Source organism: Haliotis rubra, unplaced genomic scaffold (assembly GCF_003918875.1).
Source record: "Haliotis rubra isolate DU_JTF1 unplaced genomic scaffold, ASM391887v1 Scf1032, whole genome shotgun sequence".
Classification (NCBI taxonomy): domain Eukaryota; kingdom Metazoa; phylum Mollusca; class Gastropoda; order Lepetellida; family Haliotidae; genus Haliotis; species Haliotis rubra.
In genome coordinates, this window is record NW_025764929.1 from 15,899 (window position 1) to 34,721 (window position 18,823).

Genomic DNA, 18,823 nt, shown 5'->3' on the forward strand with positions numbered 1-18,823 from the left:
CTCATGCTTCACGTATTCCCCATAGCCACCGTATCTCCCATGCCACCCTTTCCCCCTAGTGCCAACTGTATCTCTCCTCTGGTGCCACACAACAAACCCCACATCAACCCATGCTTCACGTATTCCCCATAGCCACCGTATCTCCCATGCCACCCGTTCCCCTAGTGCCAACTGTATCTCTCCTCTGGTGCCACACAACACCCCACATCAACCCATGTACTCATGCTGCATGGTATTCCCCATAGCCACCGTATCTCCCATGCCACCCGTTCCCCCTAGTGCCAACTGTATCTCTCCTCTGGTGCCACACAACAAACCCCACATCAACCCATACCACTCATGCTTCCCCATAGCCACCGTATCTCCCATGCACCGGGTTCCCCAGGTGCCAACTGTATCTCCCTCTGCCACCCAACTTCCCACATCAACCCATGCTCACGTATTCCCATCCATTATCTCCCATGCCACCCTTTCCCCTACAACTGTATCTCTCCTCTGGTGCCACACAACAAACCCCACATCAACCCATGCTTCACGTATTCCCCATAGCCACCGTATCTCCCATGCCACCCGTTCCCCCTAGTGCCAACTGTATCCCTCCTCTGGTGCCACACAACAAACCCCACATCAACCCATACAACTCATGCTTCACGTATTCCCCATAGCCACCACATCTCCCATGCCACCCTTTCCCCCTAGTGCCAACTGTATCTCTCCTCTGGTGCCACACAACAACCCACATCAACCCATACCACTCATGCTTCACGTATTCCCCATAGCCACCGTATCTCCCATGCCACCCGTTCCCCCTAGTGCCAACTGTATCTCTCCTCTGGTGCCACACAACACCCCACATCATCCCATACCACTCATGCTTCAAGTATTCCCCATAGCCACTGTATCCCTCTGGTGCCACCCGTTCCCCTAGTGCCAATTATCTGTATCCCTCCTCTGGTGCCACACAACAAACCCCACATCAACCCCATGCTTCGCATTATTCCCCATAGCCGCGTCATTGATCCTCCAATGGCACCTGTGGACCTCTGTTACCCCCTTCCACCCATATACCACAGGCACATCAGCCTGTCATGAGTGAATCAGGAGTGTTTTAATAAGCATATTTTATTTCCCATCAGAGTTGCAATTGATACCCAATCATCACAACTACACATGTTTTTAAATTGCAATTCACATCAATTTTGAAAATGTTTCCTGATGGTTTGATGAAGACTACCAAAATAGTGATTTGCCATCATCGGGGCAGTCACTGTCAGAGCTGCAGGAGACTACCTACCCAGTGATTTGCCATCATCGAGGAGGCAGTCACTGACTATCAGGCTGCAGGAGACTACCTACCCAGTGATTTGCCATCATCAAGGCAGTCACTGTCAGAGCTGCAGGAGACTACCTACCCAGTGATTTGCCATCATCGAGGCAGTCACTATCAGAGCTGCAGGGGACTACCTACCCAGTGATTTGCCATCATCGGAGGCAGTCACTGTCAGAGCTGCAGGGGACTACCTACCCAGTGATTTTGCCATTGTCAGGCAGTCACCATCAGAGCATCAGGAGACTACCTACCCAGTGATTTGCCATCATTGAGGCAGTCACTGTCAGAGCTGCAGGGGACTACCTACCCAGTGATTTGCCATCATCGGGAGGCAGTCACTGTCAGAGCTGCAGGGAGACTACCTACCCAGTGATTTGCCATCATTGAGGGCAGTCACTATCAGAGCTGCAGGGGACTACCTACCCAGTGATTTGCCATCATTGGGGCAGTCACTGTCAGAGCTGCAGGAGACTACCTACCCAGTGATTTGCCATCATCAGAGAGGCAGTCATTGATGTAAGTCACTATCAGAGCTGCAGGGGACTACCTACCCAGTGATTTGCCATCATTGGGGCAGTCACTGTCAGAGCTGCAGGGGACTACCTACCCAGTGATTTGCCATCATCGGGGCAGTCACTATCAGAGCTGCAGGAGACTACCTACCCAGTGATTTGCCATCATCGAGGGCAGTCACTGTCAGAGCTGCAGGACTTCTGTGGCGAGGCATCATGTGGTCGAGGTCCACAAGCCGAAGTGAGTAGCCATTGTTCACAACAATGAAGTCCTCCATGCTGATTTTCCCTAGCCACATTGCCGATGGGGCTGGATTCTAGATACTCCAGCAGTTTGGCAAGTTGGAGCGCATACTGCCACAGAAATAAACAGCAGGTTATACTACAAAGTATCACTTATATACTGTCGTCTAGTCCTAACAGCTGAAGTGGTGGCTGAGTAGAAAATAACAATGTTTCACGATTTTCAGAATATGTTTTAAGATCAATAAAAGCATGATCTAAATTTCCACCAGGTCAATTCAGTAGATGAAAATGTTTAACCTTGGAGTCAACTTTGTGTGCTGACTCTTTCAGTGTTGTCACAACCCTAGTGTGGAGTACACAAACCTGTGCACTTAACGAACCCACAAATCCGTTGGTAAATGACCAGATGGTGACCACATGAATAATGTGCAAACACCTAGTTACAGGTACAGCAGCGGGCGGTAAACTGGACAAAGTACTGTGACTATGTGTCCCAGTCCACCCAGCTGTGAATGGGTACCTTATAAGGATGGCAGGGGCGGAAATAACTTTAAAACTGCTAGTGTACTCCGGTACAGTGGCACATGTAAAATCACTTGCCCTGATAATTTTTCCACCATACCAGCTGTTTTCTTGTTGATTTTTTACTTAAAGAACATAATTAACATTGGAAAGTCAACTGGACACCGGTACAGTGTGATATACAACTTTGCTTGCCTGACAGAAAAAGACAATGGGCTCGGGCGTTGGGCAATGGGTTATTTCCACCCCTGGGATGGTTGCGCCAAGTGACTGCAAGAGTTGTATGATCCCCAGGGAGTTGAGATTGAAAGTATGATGTGCCGTACTTGAGATTGACGTCCAATGAACGAGGGAAAAAATACCATGCACTAGTTGCCTGGATATGTGTGCTATATAAATATCCTACAATGATAAAGGTAGCATGTTCTGAATCAGTAATGAATGTTTTTTCAGCAAGTTTCCAGCTATAACATGGCAATAGAGTCAAACCAGACAATCCAGTGACTGACAAGATGTACATCGTTATACATCTCTACTGATGAAAAATCTGAACTCTAAATAATGTCATAAAAGCCTCTCTTTTCTCTACTGTATCTGTAGACCTATGGAACTCACCATAACTTTGGTCTGCCATGGCATTGACACAAGGGAATGGTGACTCAATGGTGAGCCTAACTCTGTGACAACAATCAGCCCTTTCTTCCGAATCTCGGGGGAGATCTGGTCTCCACGAACACAGTAGCCTAGCATGTTGACGATGGTGGGGTGTCGCAGCAGAGCCAGGTAGAGGATCTCCCTCATCATCTTGTAATTCCCCATCAGACTACAGTATTCAAAATCATACACCTTCTTCATACACTTGATCTTCGTACTGACGTCAAACGACTGACTCTTCACTGTCACCTCATGCCGACTGTATTCATCAAAGCGACCACGCTCCACGTATCGTTTATCCGACCGGGCCATATTCCCGCCAATATGTAGACTATCGATCTCCTTACAAGACATATTGCTGTCCAAGCCAATATCCAAGAGCAACGACTTCAACTCCAATGCAACTTCATCAGTTTCTCGCTGTACCCCAGTTATCAGGGTACAGTTCAGAAATAAAGCTATGAATTTTTTTCTGTAAAATGGGATTAAATTTTAAAGACCCTGACATCAAAGACTGTCTCCTGATCTCTTGTTCCTTGTGCCAGTCATTGGTCGGTTCCTGGTCACCGGCAGGAGCAGGTGCTCTGGCGTTTCCGAGCCTCTGCTTCGCTGCTTGGAATCGTAACCCTTTCCTTTTGTCTAGAGACGGGAATGAGTTGCGTCGGTGAGAATGTGAGGTTTCATGTCCACTGAGAGATCTGTATGTTAAGTACACACCACACAGGCACAGTGTCAATATCACCAGTATGAGGCCAGTCCGACACCGTATTCCAAGACAACGACGACGCATTTTTAAACGAATCTGGCGGTTGGTCCAATGAAATACACTGCTGGACACTGCAAGAAAAATAAGTACACATTTTAGCATTGAAATATATACAGGTGCAACATAGGACCATGACTTCAGGCTGCTAAGGGAGAAACTGTACTAAATATTTGGTACATACAAGAAAAGATAAACAAGAGTCATCAGAAGATGACATATCCCCCCGGCCCCCACATCTTTGAAAGAACAAATCATCTGACAGTTACTTAAAGTCCAGCTTGATTTTAGACTAAGTGCAAATGGTTTCCATGGAAATCATGAAAAAAATAAATGACAAAAATCTGCAAATAGCAAAAGGCACCACTTTGGGATCTGCCTCACATATCTGCCAAGTTTTGCTGAAAGATATTAAGAAGTTTTCGCGTTGTGCTCCGGAAACAAAACCCATTCCTTCCTTTTGAGACTAAGTTGAATCATTTCCATGGAAACCGAGAAAATAATAAATCACAAATATCTGCAAATAGCAAAAGGCATCACTTCAATATCTGCCTCACATATCTGCCAAGTTTTGCTGAAAGATATAGAGGTTTTGAGTTATTAACTCGAAACGAAGCCCACCCCTCACTTTTGGGATTAAGTCGAATCGTTTCCATGGAAACCGGGAAAAATAAAAATGCCAAAAATCTGCAAATAGCAAAGGCACAACTTTAGGATCTGTTTGATATATCTATCAAGTTTTGTTGAAAAATATTATATGGTTTTGAGTTGTGCTCCGGAAGCGAAAGCAATCCTTACTTTTGAGACTAAGTCCAAAATGTTTCCATGGAAACCAAGAAAAATAAAAATGCCAAAATCGGCAAATAGCAAAAGGCACCACTGTTTAAGGTTCTGTTTCATACATCTACCAAGTTTTGTTGAAAAATATTGAGCGGTTCTTGAGTTATGCGTTCTGAGTTATGCTCTGAAGCCCACCCCTCACTTTTGGGACTAAGTCGAATCGTTTCCATGGAAACGGGAAAATAAAAATGCCAAAATCTGCAAATACCAAAGGCACCACTTAAGGTTCTGTTTGATATATCTACCAAGTCTTGTTGAAAATATTGAGCGTTCTTTGAGTTATGCTCTGGAAAGCGAAGCCCACCCCTCTCTTTGGGACTAAGTCCGAAACCCTTCTTTCGTTTCCATGGAAACCGGAAAAATAAAATGCCAAAAATCTGTAAATAGCAAAGGCACCACCTTAGGTTATTTTTGACATATCTACCAATTTTGGTGAAAAAATATCGAGCGGTCTTTGAGTTATGGTTCTGAAACAAAATGATTCTGGAACCGAGTTGGAGCGGACCACCTAGGGCCGGACGGACGTCTTTGAGACGGACAGGATTCTGAGCATGGACGATTTGAGTGACGACTATATCCCACGCATTATATGCCGGTGGGATAAAAATTGTATAGAATAGTGGTTGCTTATATCATTTAAGCTCTTGGAACAATTTCTGAAATATTTTTTGACAGACCTAAGGTAATGTTTTTGTATGTACTAATGGCCACTGTAATCCTGTCTATAGTTCCTGTCACAAACTCAAGTAAAGTGGAACTCAGAACTACTCCATTGATACTGATTGTAGTTAGACAAAATGGCTAGTGCTTGCTGAGTTGTTTTTTGTTTTAAATTACTGCCTCGTTCTTTCGTGAGTTTGGTTTTTACATTAACGTCGCTTTTAGCAATATTCCAGCAACATCACGGGAGGGGACGCCATAATACTGCCTCAGGAGTCATTCACAAAATCAACAGTAATCATATTCACCTTAATTGTGTTAAGGGGCTTATGATCAAAGTGGGATATACATGATAAAAACAACAAAGTACAAAACATCACAGAATGAGTGATCCACTACCTGATCTGGATCCTTAATCTGGATCCCCCTACCTAATCTGGAGCCCCTGCCTAATCTGGATTCTTAATCTGGATCCCCTGACTAATCTGGATCCTTAATCTGGATCCCCTTCCTAATCTGGAACCCCTGCCTAATCTGGATCATTAATCTGGATCCCCTGCCTAATCTGAATCCTTAATCTGGATCCCGTGCCTAATCTGGATCCTTAATCTGGATTCCCACCTAATCTGCATGCTTAATCTGAATCCCCTGCCTAATCTGGATCCTTAATCTGGATCTCCGCATAATCTGGATCTGTAATCTGGACCCCCCCTACCTAATATGGACCCCCTGCCTAATCTGGATCCTTAATCTGGATCCCCGCCTAATCTGGATCCTTAATCTGGACCCCCCCTACCTAATCTGGACCCCCTGCCTAATCTGGATCCTGAATCTGGATCCCCGCCTAAGCTGGATCCTTAATCTGGATTCCCGCCTAATCTGCATCCTTAATCTGGATCCCCTGCCTAATCTGAATCCTTAATCTGGATCCCTGCCTAATCTGGATCCTTAATCTGGATCCCCCCGCCTAATCTGGATCCTTAATCTGGATCCCCTGCCTAATTGGATCCTTAATCTGGAACCCCTGCCTAATCTGGATCCTTAATCTGGATCCCCTGCCTAATCTGGATCCTTATTCCAGAACCCCTGCCTAATCTGGATCCTTAATCTGGATCCCCCCTGCCGAAACTGACTTATCTTTGATCCCAAACACTAATCCGATTCCTTAATCTGGTTCTACATATCTATCTGGATCCAGCTGCCTAATCTGGATCTGAATCCCTAATCTGGCTTCTCACAGAGGTACAGATAGGCTGTGTATCTGCCTAAATTATGCAAACATTTATGTGAAAACTCAATTCCTTTCAAGTCTGTTGCGTACAAGTACACTTGAATTTTTGTAAATATTCAATAAATTTGATCTAACGTGTACTGTAACATTCAGCAAACCTACTAGAATTTGAAGTAAGCAGACCCATGTGCTGCAGATGGAGGGAGTTAGTGAGTATGGTTTTACGCCGCTTTTAGCAATATTCCAGCAATATCACGGCTGGGTACACCAGAAATGGGCTTCACACATTGTGCCCATGTGGGGAATCGAACCCGGGTCTTCGGCGTGACGAGCCAACGCTTTAACCACTAGGCTACCCCACCGCCCCGTGCTGCAGATGGAGTTTACTGAGGATAGATAGAATAACTGAGGTATATTGTGAGGTTCTATTTCAGCACATGAACTTGGTAACTTGCAGTCTTTCTTATCTCTTCTCATATTACAGATCAATATAAATAACACACACGTTAACCAACATTTAAACTTTATTCAATTTTCACAAATAATGGAAAATGGCAAAATACCCAATTGCGTTTGACTGAGGTGGGTATAATTTATTAGGTTACTCAAAGGAAAATTAGCATACCCAATTGAGATGAACACAAGTGAGTACATAACTCAATGGCCCAAAAAGTTATCTGTAGCTCTGTTCTCATATCATATATGGATCTCAGTCACTTATTTGGATCTCCCTGACTAATCTGGAACTAAATCTAATTTGGATCCCCAAAAAGTGGATCCATGTCTCTAATCAGGGTCCTTATCCCTAATCTGAATCCTGATTCTCAATCAGGATCCATGTCTCTAATCAGGATCCTTATCCCTAAACTGAATCCTGATTCTCAATCAGGATCCTTATCCCTAAACTGAATCCTGATTCTCAATCAGGATCCATGTCTCTAATCAGGATCCTTATCCCTAAACTGAATCCTGATTCTCAATCAGGATCCTTATCCCTAAACTGAATCCTGATTCTCAATCAGGATCCATGTCACTAATCTGGAATTACATCCCTAATCTGGGCCCGAGTCCCTTATCATGATCAACACTAACCCAATCAGGATCTCCATCTCTTATCAGAATCCAAATCCTATATCCACAGGATTGCACCTTAGCTTGCAACATCATGTTTCCACATTTGTGTAGAACATTTACACTTCACCACTTTCACTACAGACACACTAGACACTATCTTCCTATAGAAGCAGGCTTTTACTGATACTATTACTTAATGCAAGCAAGGAATAATTTAGGATAATTTTGCCTTTGTAGGCCAGCAATGAATCAGTTTTATGCTGATTATTTATAAATATTTACTAGGCTGGTACATGAAATTAAAAATTGTATTTTCTGTGTTTCATGGTCTGTCTTAACTATTGTAATTCTAAATTAATGCAATCATGTCTGAGACAGTGAATAATTAATTGAGTACATTAATTCATACAGCTGCATCGATTTAAAATCAGCATGAATAATTTACTGATACACTGATATATATACACCTTGCTGTGCAAGGGACCATTCATAACTTATGGCTGGGGGCGGGTGTGATGATGATTTCATGGGGGGGATCACCCATTTTGTTCTGGGGAGGTAGTAGGGGGGTCATCAATTTTGCACACTTATACTGGGGGAGGAGTGTCATTGATTTTGTACATGACATGCAGGGAGGTCTCTTACTTTGTACATACATTTTATGGGTGGGGTGGGGCCAGGGGTGTGGGTCATTTACATTGTACATGCTACTCCATAACAATCATCATCACCCCTCCTAGCCATAAATTATGAACCATCCCAAAGGGGGTTTGTTTTTGAAAGCATGTTTACAGGATGTCCAAGGTCTGCTGGTAATTAAAAATGGAGGTTTGTAGCTAATGTATTCCATTTGCTATCATTGTACAATAACAGGCTAAAACATTTCTGTTTCCCCGGACAAATCATGAAACACCTCTCTGGCTGTACCATCCATGGCTGGTTCCTACAAGACGATACAGAGACAACCGACCTAAACATCTATGAAGTGATAAGCTAGCAAGACTTACCTATATGTTTAGACATTGACTGGTGAGGAGTTGCCATGTATACAGACCATGCATGTAACCAAAGCAAAGCCCTTACACGCAGGTTTGTCATTTTACTATTACAATAGTAACAGGATATTTGAATGTCACCATGACAGTTTCATGTCATTTTATCTCCCTGTACAGCATCAGGAAATGCATAGTAGGTTAGGAACACAATGAATTGGGCAAGCACGGTTTGATGACTGGAACAATCAAGTTTTGTATCATTTTATCCATTCAGCATGTCAGTCTAAATATAATCCACAGTCATCATTTGTTTGTACATTTGGTGAAACATAATAATGCTACATATATAGCTTCTAAACAATCTTCTCACTAGGGATGTCACGATACATAAGTTTCATGAATCGATACATATCACAATACCCAGGTCACGATTTGATACGTATCACGATACCTATTTGCATGGCATTATTGAGTAAATCTAGTTACATTTTGAACATTAATATTTCATATTTTGTAATTGTCCATGAAAAGATCAACATTTTTTATTCTCAGAGATTAAAAAGTTCTAATTTCCCATCTTTGTGCACGAAGAATAATCATTTATAACTCTCATAACATCAAAAACATGATACAATTGCAAAATGTAAACGATACATAAACATATTTCAACCAATACTTTCAAAACTAAATATCGATACACTTTTGAATGTATCGATAATTGTATCGTCTTAGAAAAAGTATCGATGTATCGTGGCATCCCTACTTCTCACCGATGTGCTTGTGGACTCTGATTGGCACTTACATGAATACGTGAACCTATCTGAGTCAGTTGATATTATTTGGGTCAGTTTCCAGATAAACTTTTGTTGAGATAAAAACTAAGTATATTTTCTTAACTCTTTGTAACACAGTAACATACAATACAGAGATATTCTTTGCAATATGTGATAGGTAGAATAAACAAGTAGCCCAGTTACCATGGTAACTAAAAGAACCCACTCCAGAAGATATTAATGTCCTATATAGGGGTGGGTATTGCAGAGAATTTTCATATTGCGATATATTGCGATGCAAAAGCGTATATTGCGATATGTATTGCAATATATTGCAAGAAGGTTTTTTTTAACAAAAAAACTATGTATAATCGAGTTAATGCTTGATTTATAAAGCAAAAAGACAATAAAATCACTATGCTTGATTAAGATTTAATAAAAATGTTTAATCATGACAAAAAACAAATGTAAATAATATTTGGCACAATTAAAAAAAAGGAAAGGAACAACTTAAAAAACGGAAATATCCAAAGATTTCCGAGTGTTACGAAGTTTTCCGAATGCATGTCAAAATACCGGTTTTCGATCAGCATATCGCAATACGTGTTGTTTTCATGTCTGAACCGGTTATATTGAGCAGCACTAGTCCTATACTATCCTATACAATACAACTTTCAACTTGCATTCCTTTCTCCTTGGAATTAAAGCCATTTCAGATGTATTTCTTGCCACGAATAGCTGCAAAAATGCTAATTGGCAAGAAGCAATATTTACTCTCACTCACTCACTCACTCACTCAGATGTTTTTCAGATCTATCACTGCATGTTAGGCCTAAAAGAAAATGTTGTGGTTCCGATTACCCGACCGACCCTTGAATTCTGGTGCCGACCCTAGTTTTTTTGAGAGGTATGAATAAAATAAGCTTTCAGATACTATTGTTTTTGCCTGGCACCAATGGACATCGGTCATTCTGATAGAGAAAGTCAACATGATAGCTGCAAGCTTGATCGAATAAACAATTATACATTGATAAATGTGTTATTAGTTCATACTTTACTTCTAAAAAGAAAATGTGAAAAAAAATATTGATAATACGACATGATCTTTCACACTGATAACAACTAATTCTAAATATGTTCTGCTTATGAAACATTACAGAACATACAGTGTCTTACACTATATTACATAGCATACAACTCTTTACATAACTGAAGTAATAAACAGGTGCACATTAATTCATAAAGTTCATGCATTAATTCATGTATTTCATACATTATTTCACACATTTGCATCGATTCATCATCAACTTAAGGGAGAGAGAAGTCTTATAAAACCACAAAATCTGAATGATTTACTTCTTTCTGCTCAAAAAAGATGGTAGTACCCCATTTTATCAGGATTCAAGAAGATTGGAGTGAGTGAGTGAGTTTGATTTTACGCCACTTTTAGCAATATTCCAGCAATATCACGGCTGGGGACACCAGAAATGGGCTTCACACATTTTACCCATGTGGGGAATCGAACCCGGGCCTTCGGCGTGACGAGCCAACGCTTTACCCACTAGGCTACCCCACCAGCCCCAAGAAGATTGGAAGATCCCTTGAGGTCATATGATAATACACAGTCATTCACACTGACCCAAATTGACTCTAAACTTGTTCTCCTTATAAATAATTACAGTACATAAAACTTCTTACATTACATTACATAACATACAATGTATAATATAACACATTCCCATTAAGCTACCTGAATGAAAACAGTTTATTTCAATTAAAGTAATTATCTGATATTCATCATAAAAGAACTAATAACAATACCAGGTCCACATTAAAGGCACAGAGATAAATATACCAAACTGTTGCTTAAATAGCACATTAAGGAAGATGTAATTGATAAATTGTGTCCAAGCATACTGGCTAGCGAACAGTTATCACCAATACATCAGTATCACACATGCGCAGTTCCGGTCAATTGCAATTTCCGATATTTTTTCCCCACGGTGTTTGACAGCAATAAAGGACAGAAAAAGAAAATTCTTCACGGTAAGTAACATACGAGAAAAATTAAAGATAAAGTTATGAACCCTATAAATGTTTTTAATTAGTCGAGGGGATGTCACATGATCTATATCATAGCAAGTTCACAAGGCATTAACTGTTTCATTCCCTATCAATCTACTCTAAAAGAAACACTCATATACATATACACAATCAATTATTCGAGGTTACTGTATAATATAAATATATATTATTTCATGAATGGCATGTGAAATTTTAAAATGGCGATAACTGTTACAGTTAGTTGTGAGAAAAGACCTATTTGTACTGCCATGATTCCCTTCCCACGCGTTATATATAAACACAATCGGCGGCAGTGAACAGGCTGGACACTAATGAAGTATCATAATTAATTCTGTTTCACTAATTTAACGAATGGCGGAGAAAGTTTGTAAATACCGCTAAAATATGGCGATAACTGTTCGGCAGCCAGTATAGTTTAGTTTCCAAAATAAAAATTAAATTTACTTTCCCACTGTATTTAACACACAACTGTTACATGTCCACTAAACATTAATCTTTAAATACATTCGATCATTACTTCTATTGAGATTAATACATAACTAATAATGCATTATATGTAATTTGTCATGCTCTTTTTGGCTTGACAGCCCTCAAGATCAGACATAACTTTGATGAGTGTGTGGGACAAGGGTCTGCAGACATTCATCAACATCATAACATTAGAAAGTAGACCTTACCTGGCCTTGGCAATTGTGCATTCTAAACAATATTATCTACTTCCTGTCCATCACTTACTTTCACATCAATGAAGCATAGCGTGGGTATATGCCACTCAGTTCACCGGCAACCACATCAACACTAATAGTGTCACTATCCTGGTAATACTGCAGAACCATCGGCGAGAACGTTGACTACCTGTACTCGCCTTTACTGTGAGTCATATCCAACAGTATCAGACACCTAAGTATATCATTGTTCTCCCGTTCTGAGCTCGCATACTTAATGAGCTAATCGTTATTACCACGCGAGACATTAACCGTATTGGCTCAGACTTACCTACCAATCGAGGCAATTAGGACATGAAAGCAAGAACCTGTTCCGATACGCATCACAGGTCACGCAAATGTTTCAGACTATAGCGAAAGTATTTGTGCTTTTTATTCTACTGATTATTAAATGACACTATGCGCAATAGAGAAGTTTAACGGGTTGACATTACTCACCAAAGGCTGAAGTTATACACAACTTTTAGTCTGCATTCTTGCATTTATTTGTTGTCGGACAAGTGTCAGTGCAGGAGTTGTCTCCCTTTCGGTAACATCGCAATCGAGTATTAAAATAAAAATATATCATTGATTTCGCTCTCGATTGATCTGATATTTTTTACAATTAATTACATACTACATTTGGTAATAAGCCATTTGTTTTTATTTGTTTTCTGTATTTGCTGCTCTACTACAACGATTGCTGCATTGAAAACCGGAAGTTTTGGAAGCGTGAATGAACGTGAAGACGTAAAATATGAATGCGCCACCCACATTCGAATCATTCCTCTTATTTGAGGGAGAAAAGAAGTAGGTATCTTTCAATAACGGAGAACAGAATGCGGGATACATTACCATCTGTTGGGTCATGGAGATATCATCGCCATTGTATAGAGAACATTCCCTAATGTGAAATTGTTAAAATGTAACCTCATATGATCGTCACAGTCGCACACTAGTCTACACTTAAAATAAGCATTCTCAAATTATATTTTTAACCACTAGCTTCGCAGAGATCTTTTAATGTGTTTTTATTCCTTCAGAATACAAATCGAGAAAGATACGAAGGTTCCAAATGCTGCCCTGTTTACAGTGAACAAGGAGGATCACACCTTAGGCAACACCATTACAGTGTAAGTACACAGGTCGGGAAGGGTGGACTTGACTTGACAAGGCAGGAGTTTAGTAGGCACTACTATCTTGCACTATATGGCTTCTGCTGTCACTCACATGCCTCCCATAATGTTGTTAGGGTAAAATAAAACCCAACTCTGTCCTTAGCCATTGGGTCTTCTTCCGGTGAATCACCCCATGGCAAAGTTATGTTAGTTCACCAACTCCTGTTTTACTGATTGTGTACATTATGTATGATTTCATTCGGAATTATTTGCTAAAACAGTGAGATCTCATAACCATAAACCCCAACTGACAATTACCTTTAGGTTGTAAAAGGGACGCTAACTCAAAGAATATGACATTGTATAAAGACTGAATCGCTTTATTTTTTTCCCACCTATTGACCAGTATTTTCCTGGGCTAGAATGCACTTTACCGGGCGCAGCCCTCGCTGCTCCCTTTACGATCCTTAGGGTTAGGGTTCAGGGTTAGGCACCCTTTACAATCCTTAGGGTTAGGCACCCTTTACGATCCTTAGGGTTAGGGAACCCCAGCAGCGCTAATTAATCTGAAAAAGTGCGGCCGGTAAAGTGCAGTACTCCCTTTTCCTGTAAAGAAATCTGTAAAGCAAGTAAAAAATGTGATATTGTTTCTTGGCTCTGTGCACTAAGGGTGTATTACAACAGGTTTTGAGTGCCTGTGGGGTGTCCAGTGTTGAAATTATGCAAACCCCACAACTCACTCAGTCACTGACCCAAGCCAGCTTTGTAAAATGATTGACAATCTGTGCAAAGTGGCACTAAACCCACAGTAACTTATCAGTGTAATAGAAGTGTAGCTATGGTAACACAGACTTGGTTTTGTTGAAGTCAACTGCTGAAGGACCCCCAGGTGTTGTTTGCTGGATACAAGGTGCCCCACCCCCTAGAACACAAGTTTGTAGTGAGGATACAGACCACACCTGACTACAGCCCCCAGGAGGCCTTCACCAATGCCATCACAGATCTCATCAGCGAGATCTCACTGTTGGAGGAGAGATTCAAAGTACAGTGCACTTAGTTATACATTGAAACTGTATTATTCAACTTTTAACAGACACCCTTTCAATTTGCATGGTACAAAATATTCAAAGTACAGTGTGCACATGCAATTATACATTCAAATTCAACCTAGTATGTAACACGGGTTCTGATTGCCAGTGATTGGTCAATGCTATAAATTTCCAACCGTATAATCAGCATATACGGCTGCAATTTGAAAACCGATTCACCAAATCCTTTGAATGTATTCCTACACAATTGGGGTAACTCTGTTTTTCAGGGCATTGCCATTTGCAGAAGCCCTTGGCCAATTAACTCCCCTATCCAGCTAAAATGGGTGAAATGTGTGTAACAAAAGACAAAACAGTATCATAAATTTAATTTTAAGTTCAAACAACTTTCTAGCAACGGGCTGTTGACCCAACACTGTTAGACCATGAAACAACATTTATGACGTCATTATGGAGCGTGACGTCACCTGCTGTGACGTCATTTGACAACAGAACTGATAATGACGCGTAGTTGAGGAATCAGCGGGCCGCTTATTTCTGATAACTAGAGAGTGGTTTCATCATAATTCCGTCCATTTTATCTATAACACTATGATTTATTCACCATTGTCAGATTTAGACAGTGTGCACATAATAAAGGTGTTGAAGTTTGAAAAGGGAACTACTTTTTCTGGCGATGGTGTAAGTTTAAGGAGTGATATGATTAACCTTTGACCTAGAGGAATTTTGACCTGGTTTCAGTAATGAATTTCTTTCACGAAAAAACAGCGTAAAACGAGTTATGTTAGAATGGGGATAACTGTACTGTGTTTGACGAATTGGGGACGTATACCAGCTTACGCGTCGTCGATATAACTAAATTTGCAGCTATATAACCACTGGTATATGTCCCCAATTCGTCAAACATAGTACAGTTATCCCCTAACTGAAGCTGTACTAAACAAGTTTTGATAGAGATGCTTTTAAATAAATTCCGTGGTGGGCAAAAGTTATTCTAACATGTTTTCTAAACATCATGACAAATCTGAATATCAAAAGTTGAGAATGATATCTTGACTGTCATCTGGCAGTGTGGTTAACAAGTATAGCCAGAATTATGGAGCAACGCTGTCTTGAACAGTTTAAGATTTATGTAGTTAGAGTTATTACTTTGGGTTTTACTGTGTACATGATGTATCCTAAAACAGTTTAATCAGTGGGTCCCAAAGACTAAGTCATTTATCATGATTTCTGAAAACCATTTCTATCAGTGTGAAACTAGTTTCAGTCACATGTTGATTGTTGGTGATTAAGGACGTCATGTTGCAGGAATCGGTGAAAGAGCGACAGGAAGGAGACATATGAAGAGGAAGAACCAGAACAGAAATATGACTCTTTTAAAGTGAACATTTCTTTTGAACCTCAACTAACTTAGTTATTTGTGGTTTCCTAGTTTATTGTGGTATTGGTAACCATGGTAACAGTCATCAACATTTTACTCCAAAGATTCAGAGCAGCACTTACTGGATGGGCAAGTGAAATGTTAAAGCTTTGTGTAAATGTACATGCGAGAGTTCTGTTCAGAATGTCAGTTACTTCCCTTGTTACATTCATTATTTAGTTTTGGAAACAGAATTTGGAACCTCAACATGATTCTGAATCAGATGTGGTGGGGTAGCCTAGTGGTTCAGTGTATGGGCCAGGCTCCGATTCCCCACATGGATATAAAATCATGCATTCTTTAATATGTTGAGATCCAGTGATTAGAGATTTCATCTGAGGGTGAACCATGCAATATTCACTAACAAGTGGCTTGAGGTTATTGTGAGAACTGTCGTCATATTTCGTTTCATTGTATACATTTGTAAATAAATCATCTGCATCATGATAGTAACTGATAGCCTTTTTTGTTTTCTTGATGTTTGTCCTAAACCGAGAAACCTTTTCTATATGTACTTGTGTATGGTCATTATATAATTTTGATTTGTTATATTTTAAAAACAAAATAGCCAACATGCCTACCTCCCTAACTATAAATAGGTTGGTAGGTGATCTTTTGGCATTACAATATTTTACAAGTTCGTACTGGACTCGGTTGGTCGTTGAAGCTCCTTAAATTTGCTGAGCAGAGATGTGTACCCAGAAACCTGTGAAGATCAGTTTATATCCTGGTTTCCCTAATTATGTTTCTAGATGTGTCAGCATCATACCTGTGCGTCTGTGTTTAGTGAAGTGGTGAACATCTTGCATCCCTTGAGACTTTCCTCCAACAGTATGCTGATATGACTTGAATTCAGTTCAAAGTGCTCTGTCTTCTTTGTGGAAACATAAAATGCTGCCTTTTCCAATGCATCCAAGTCAAATGAAATGTACACCATGAATGCTCTCTGTATCAAGTGCCGCCATATAGCTGGAATACTGCGGCGTAAAACTAAACTCACTCACTCTGTATCAAGTTACTATTAATAGTTAATCTTGTTAAAAAAAGTATGATTCATCTTTCACTGGAGATCCATAGAGTTTACATCAGGTAAACCCAAGGGGTTTGACTGTTCACTCAAAATGAAGAACGACTTGTTATTGAGCCAGTTCAAAGGTAACTTTCTGAAATAGTTGGGCTTTACCACCTTAATTTTGGAAATTGAGAATGGAAATTATATATTTTAAGAGAATTTTCTCGGGATGAGCGAGTTTAGTTTTATGCAGCACACAGCAATATTCCTATATGGTCTCTGCTATAAGGCGGTGGTCTATAAATAATCGAGTCTGGACCAGACAACCCTGTGATTAACAGTATGGGTATCAATCTATGCAATTGGGATACGATGACGTGTCAACCAAGTCAGCGATTGAGATGTAGGTAAGGTGAGGTGAAATTGGGTTTAACGTCGTGATTCAGAACATTTCGCTCATATGACGACGTGCATGCGTGTGTACGTGTATGTGCGGCTGCTTGTACTAGCCCAGACTGAAGCTGTTTTTATAGTGCTAGCCCACTGAGATACCGTGCCACAGTGAAGCATGAATACCCCACTCAGACACATTATACTGACTCCGAGCCGACCAGTCCTTATTGTACCCATTAATGCCGAGAGCCAGGCAGGGACCAACAAGTACCATATTTTAATGTCTTTTTGTACGACGCAGTCCGGGATCAAACCCTCGACCTTCCGCTCTCTGGGCGGACGCTCTAACAACTACACCACGGAGGCGGTCTTGTAGGTGAAGTGAGGTGAAAATGGGGTTTAACGTTGTACTTAAGAATATTTTGCTCATATGACGAAGGCATGCATGTGTATGTGTGGCAGGTTGTACAAGCCCAGGCTTAAGCTGGTTTTACTGAGTTACCACTCCGACACATTATATTGTCTCTGTTGTACCCATTAATGCCATTCACCAGGCACGGACCAACAAGTACCATATTTTAATGTCTTTTGGTATGACGCAGACAGGGATCAAACGCGCGGCCTTCCACTCTCTGGGTGGACGCTCTTGCCACTTCTCCCCAGAGGCAGTCTGCGACGTAGGAGTGTTATTAGTCCATGTGATGCTACTTGGCTTCTTTCTCACTGGAACCAGGCCTTGTCTGATTTGTTGGTTAAAGCCAGCACCTCAAGTGTTCACAGGAACATATTGAAAAACCGTGTGAAGTATTAATAATGATATGCTTGTGGAACTTAACCCACCAGCATCCCCAAAACATCCTGCCTCAGATGTGCTCATGGTCTGGAGTAGACATTTTTACCTGTCGTGGGAAAGGGAGAATTTGTCAAGATGGAGCCCATGCTTGGCTGTGTGCTCTTGGTACGTGAAAGCATATTGTGAAACTGATACAATTCTAAATTAAAACTTCCCATGGGTTTTCAGCTCATTTCTTTTCATGAAATTGACTGTCCCAGTATGAACACCATCAGCAGCAATAATGTATAGTTGCCCCATATATTTCCATTGTAGTGTGTTCACATATGAAAAGTATAAACAGTTCTGACAACATTAATTGAGAAACAACTGAAAATTGGCTGTCAATTAGGGCTGCAACGATTCGGTTCGATTCATAAAAAATCGAATCTGACACCTTAGTTTCGATTTTCGATAACCATTATCACTATTTCGATTCGATATTTAAATACCTATCTAAAGTATTTCCACACAGCCAGAACAATTTTGACTCCAACTCGAGCAGTTTCGAGCACTGAAATAAGGCAAAACATGATTGGTTGACGCCAAGCTAATTATCTAATGATAATTGTTGTTAGTAGACAATGCCAAGTTGATGATGGATTTCACA

The 18,823-nt window shown here is 40.6% G+C and overlaps 2 protein-coding genes across 2 annotated transcripts; one reads left to right on the forward strand and one right to left on the reverse strand.

The window, feature by feature from the left end:
• Window positions 1-2,026: 2,026 nt before the first annotated feature.
• LOC124273170 (extracellular tyrosine-protein kinase PKDCC-like) lies at window positions 2,027-12,934 on the reverse strand. Its single transcript, XM_046708390.1, has 4 exons — window positions 12,849-12,934; window positions 3,226-4,101; window positions 2,103-2,196; window positions 2,027-2,040 (listed from the first exon to the last, which is right to left on the reverse strand). Exons 2-4 carry the CDS (start codon window positions 3,616-3,618, stop codon window positions 2,027-2,029), a joined length of 501 nt encoding a protein of 166 aa, XP_046564346.1. The 5' UTR covers window positions 3,619-4,101; window positions 12,849-12,934.
• A 171-nt stretch (window positions 12,935-13,105) lies between these two features.
• LOC124273056 (DNA-directed RNA polymerase II subunit RPB11-a) lies at window positions 13,106-16,423 on the forward strand. The gene is made up of 4 exons (XM_046708271.1): window positions 13,106-13,199; window positions 13,433-13,522; window positions 14,375-14,549; window positions 15,865-16,423. Exons 1-4 carry the CDS (start codon window positions 13,147-13,149, stop codon window positions 15,898-15,900), a joined length of 354 nt encoding a protein of 117 aa, XP_046564227.1. The 5' UTR covers window positions 13,106-13,146; the 3' UTR covers window positions 15,901-16,423.
• Window positions 16,424-18,823: the final 2,400 nt, after the last annotated feature.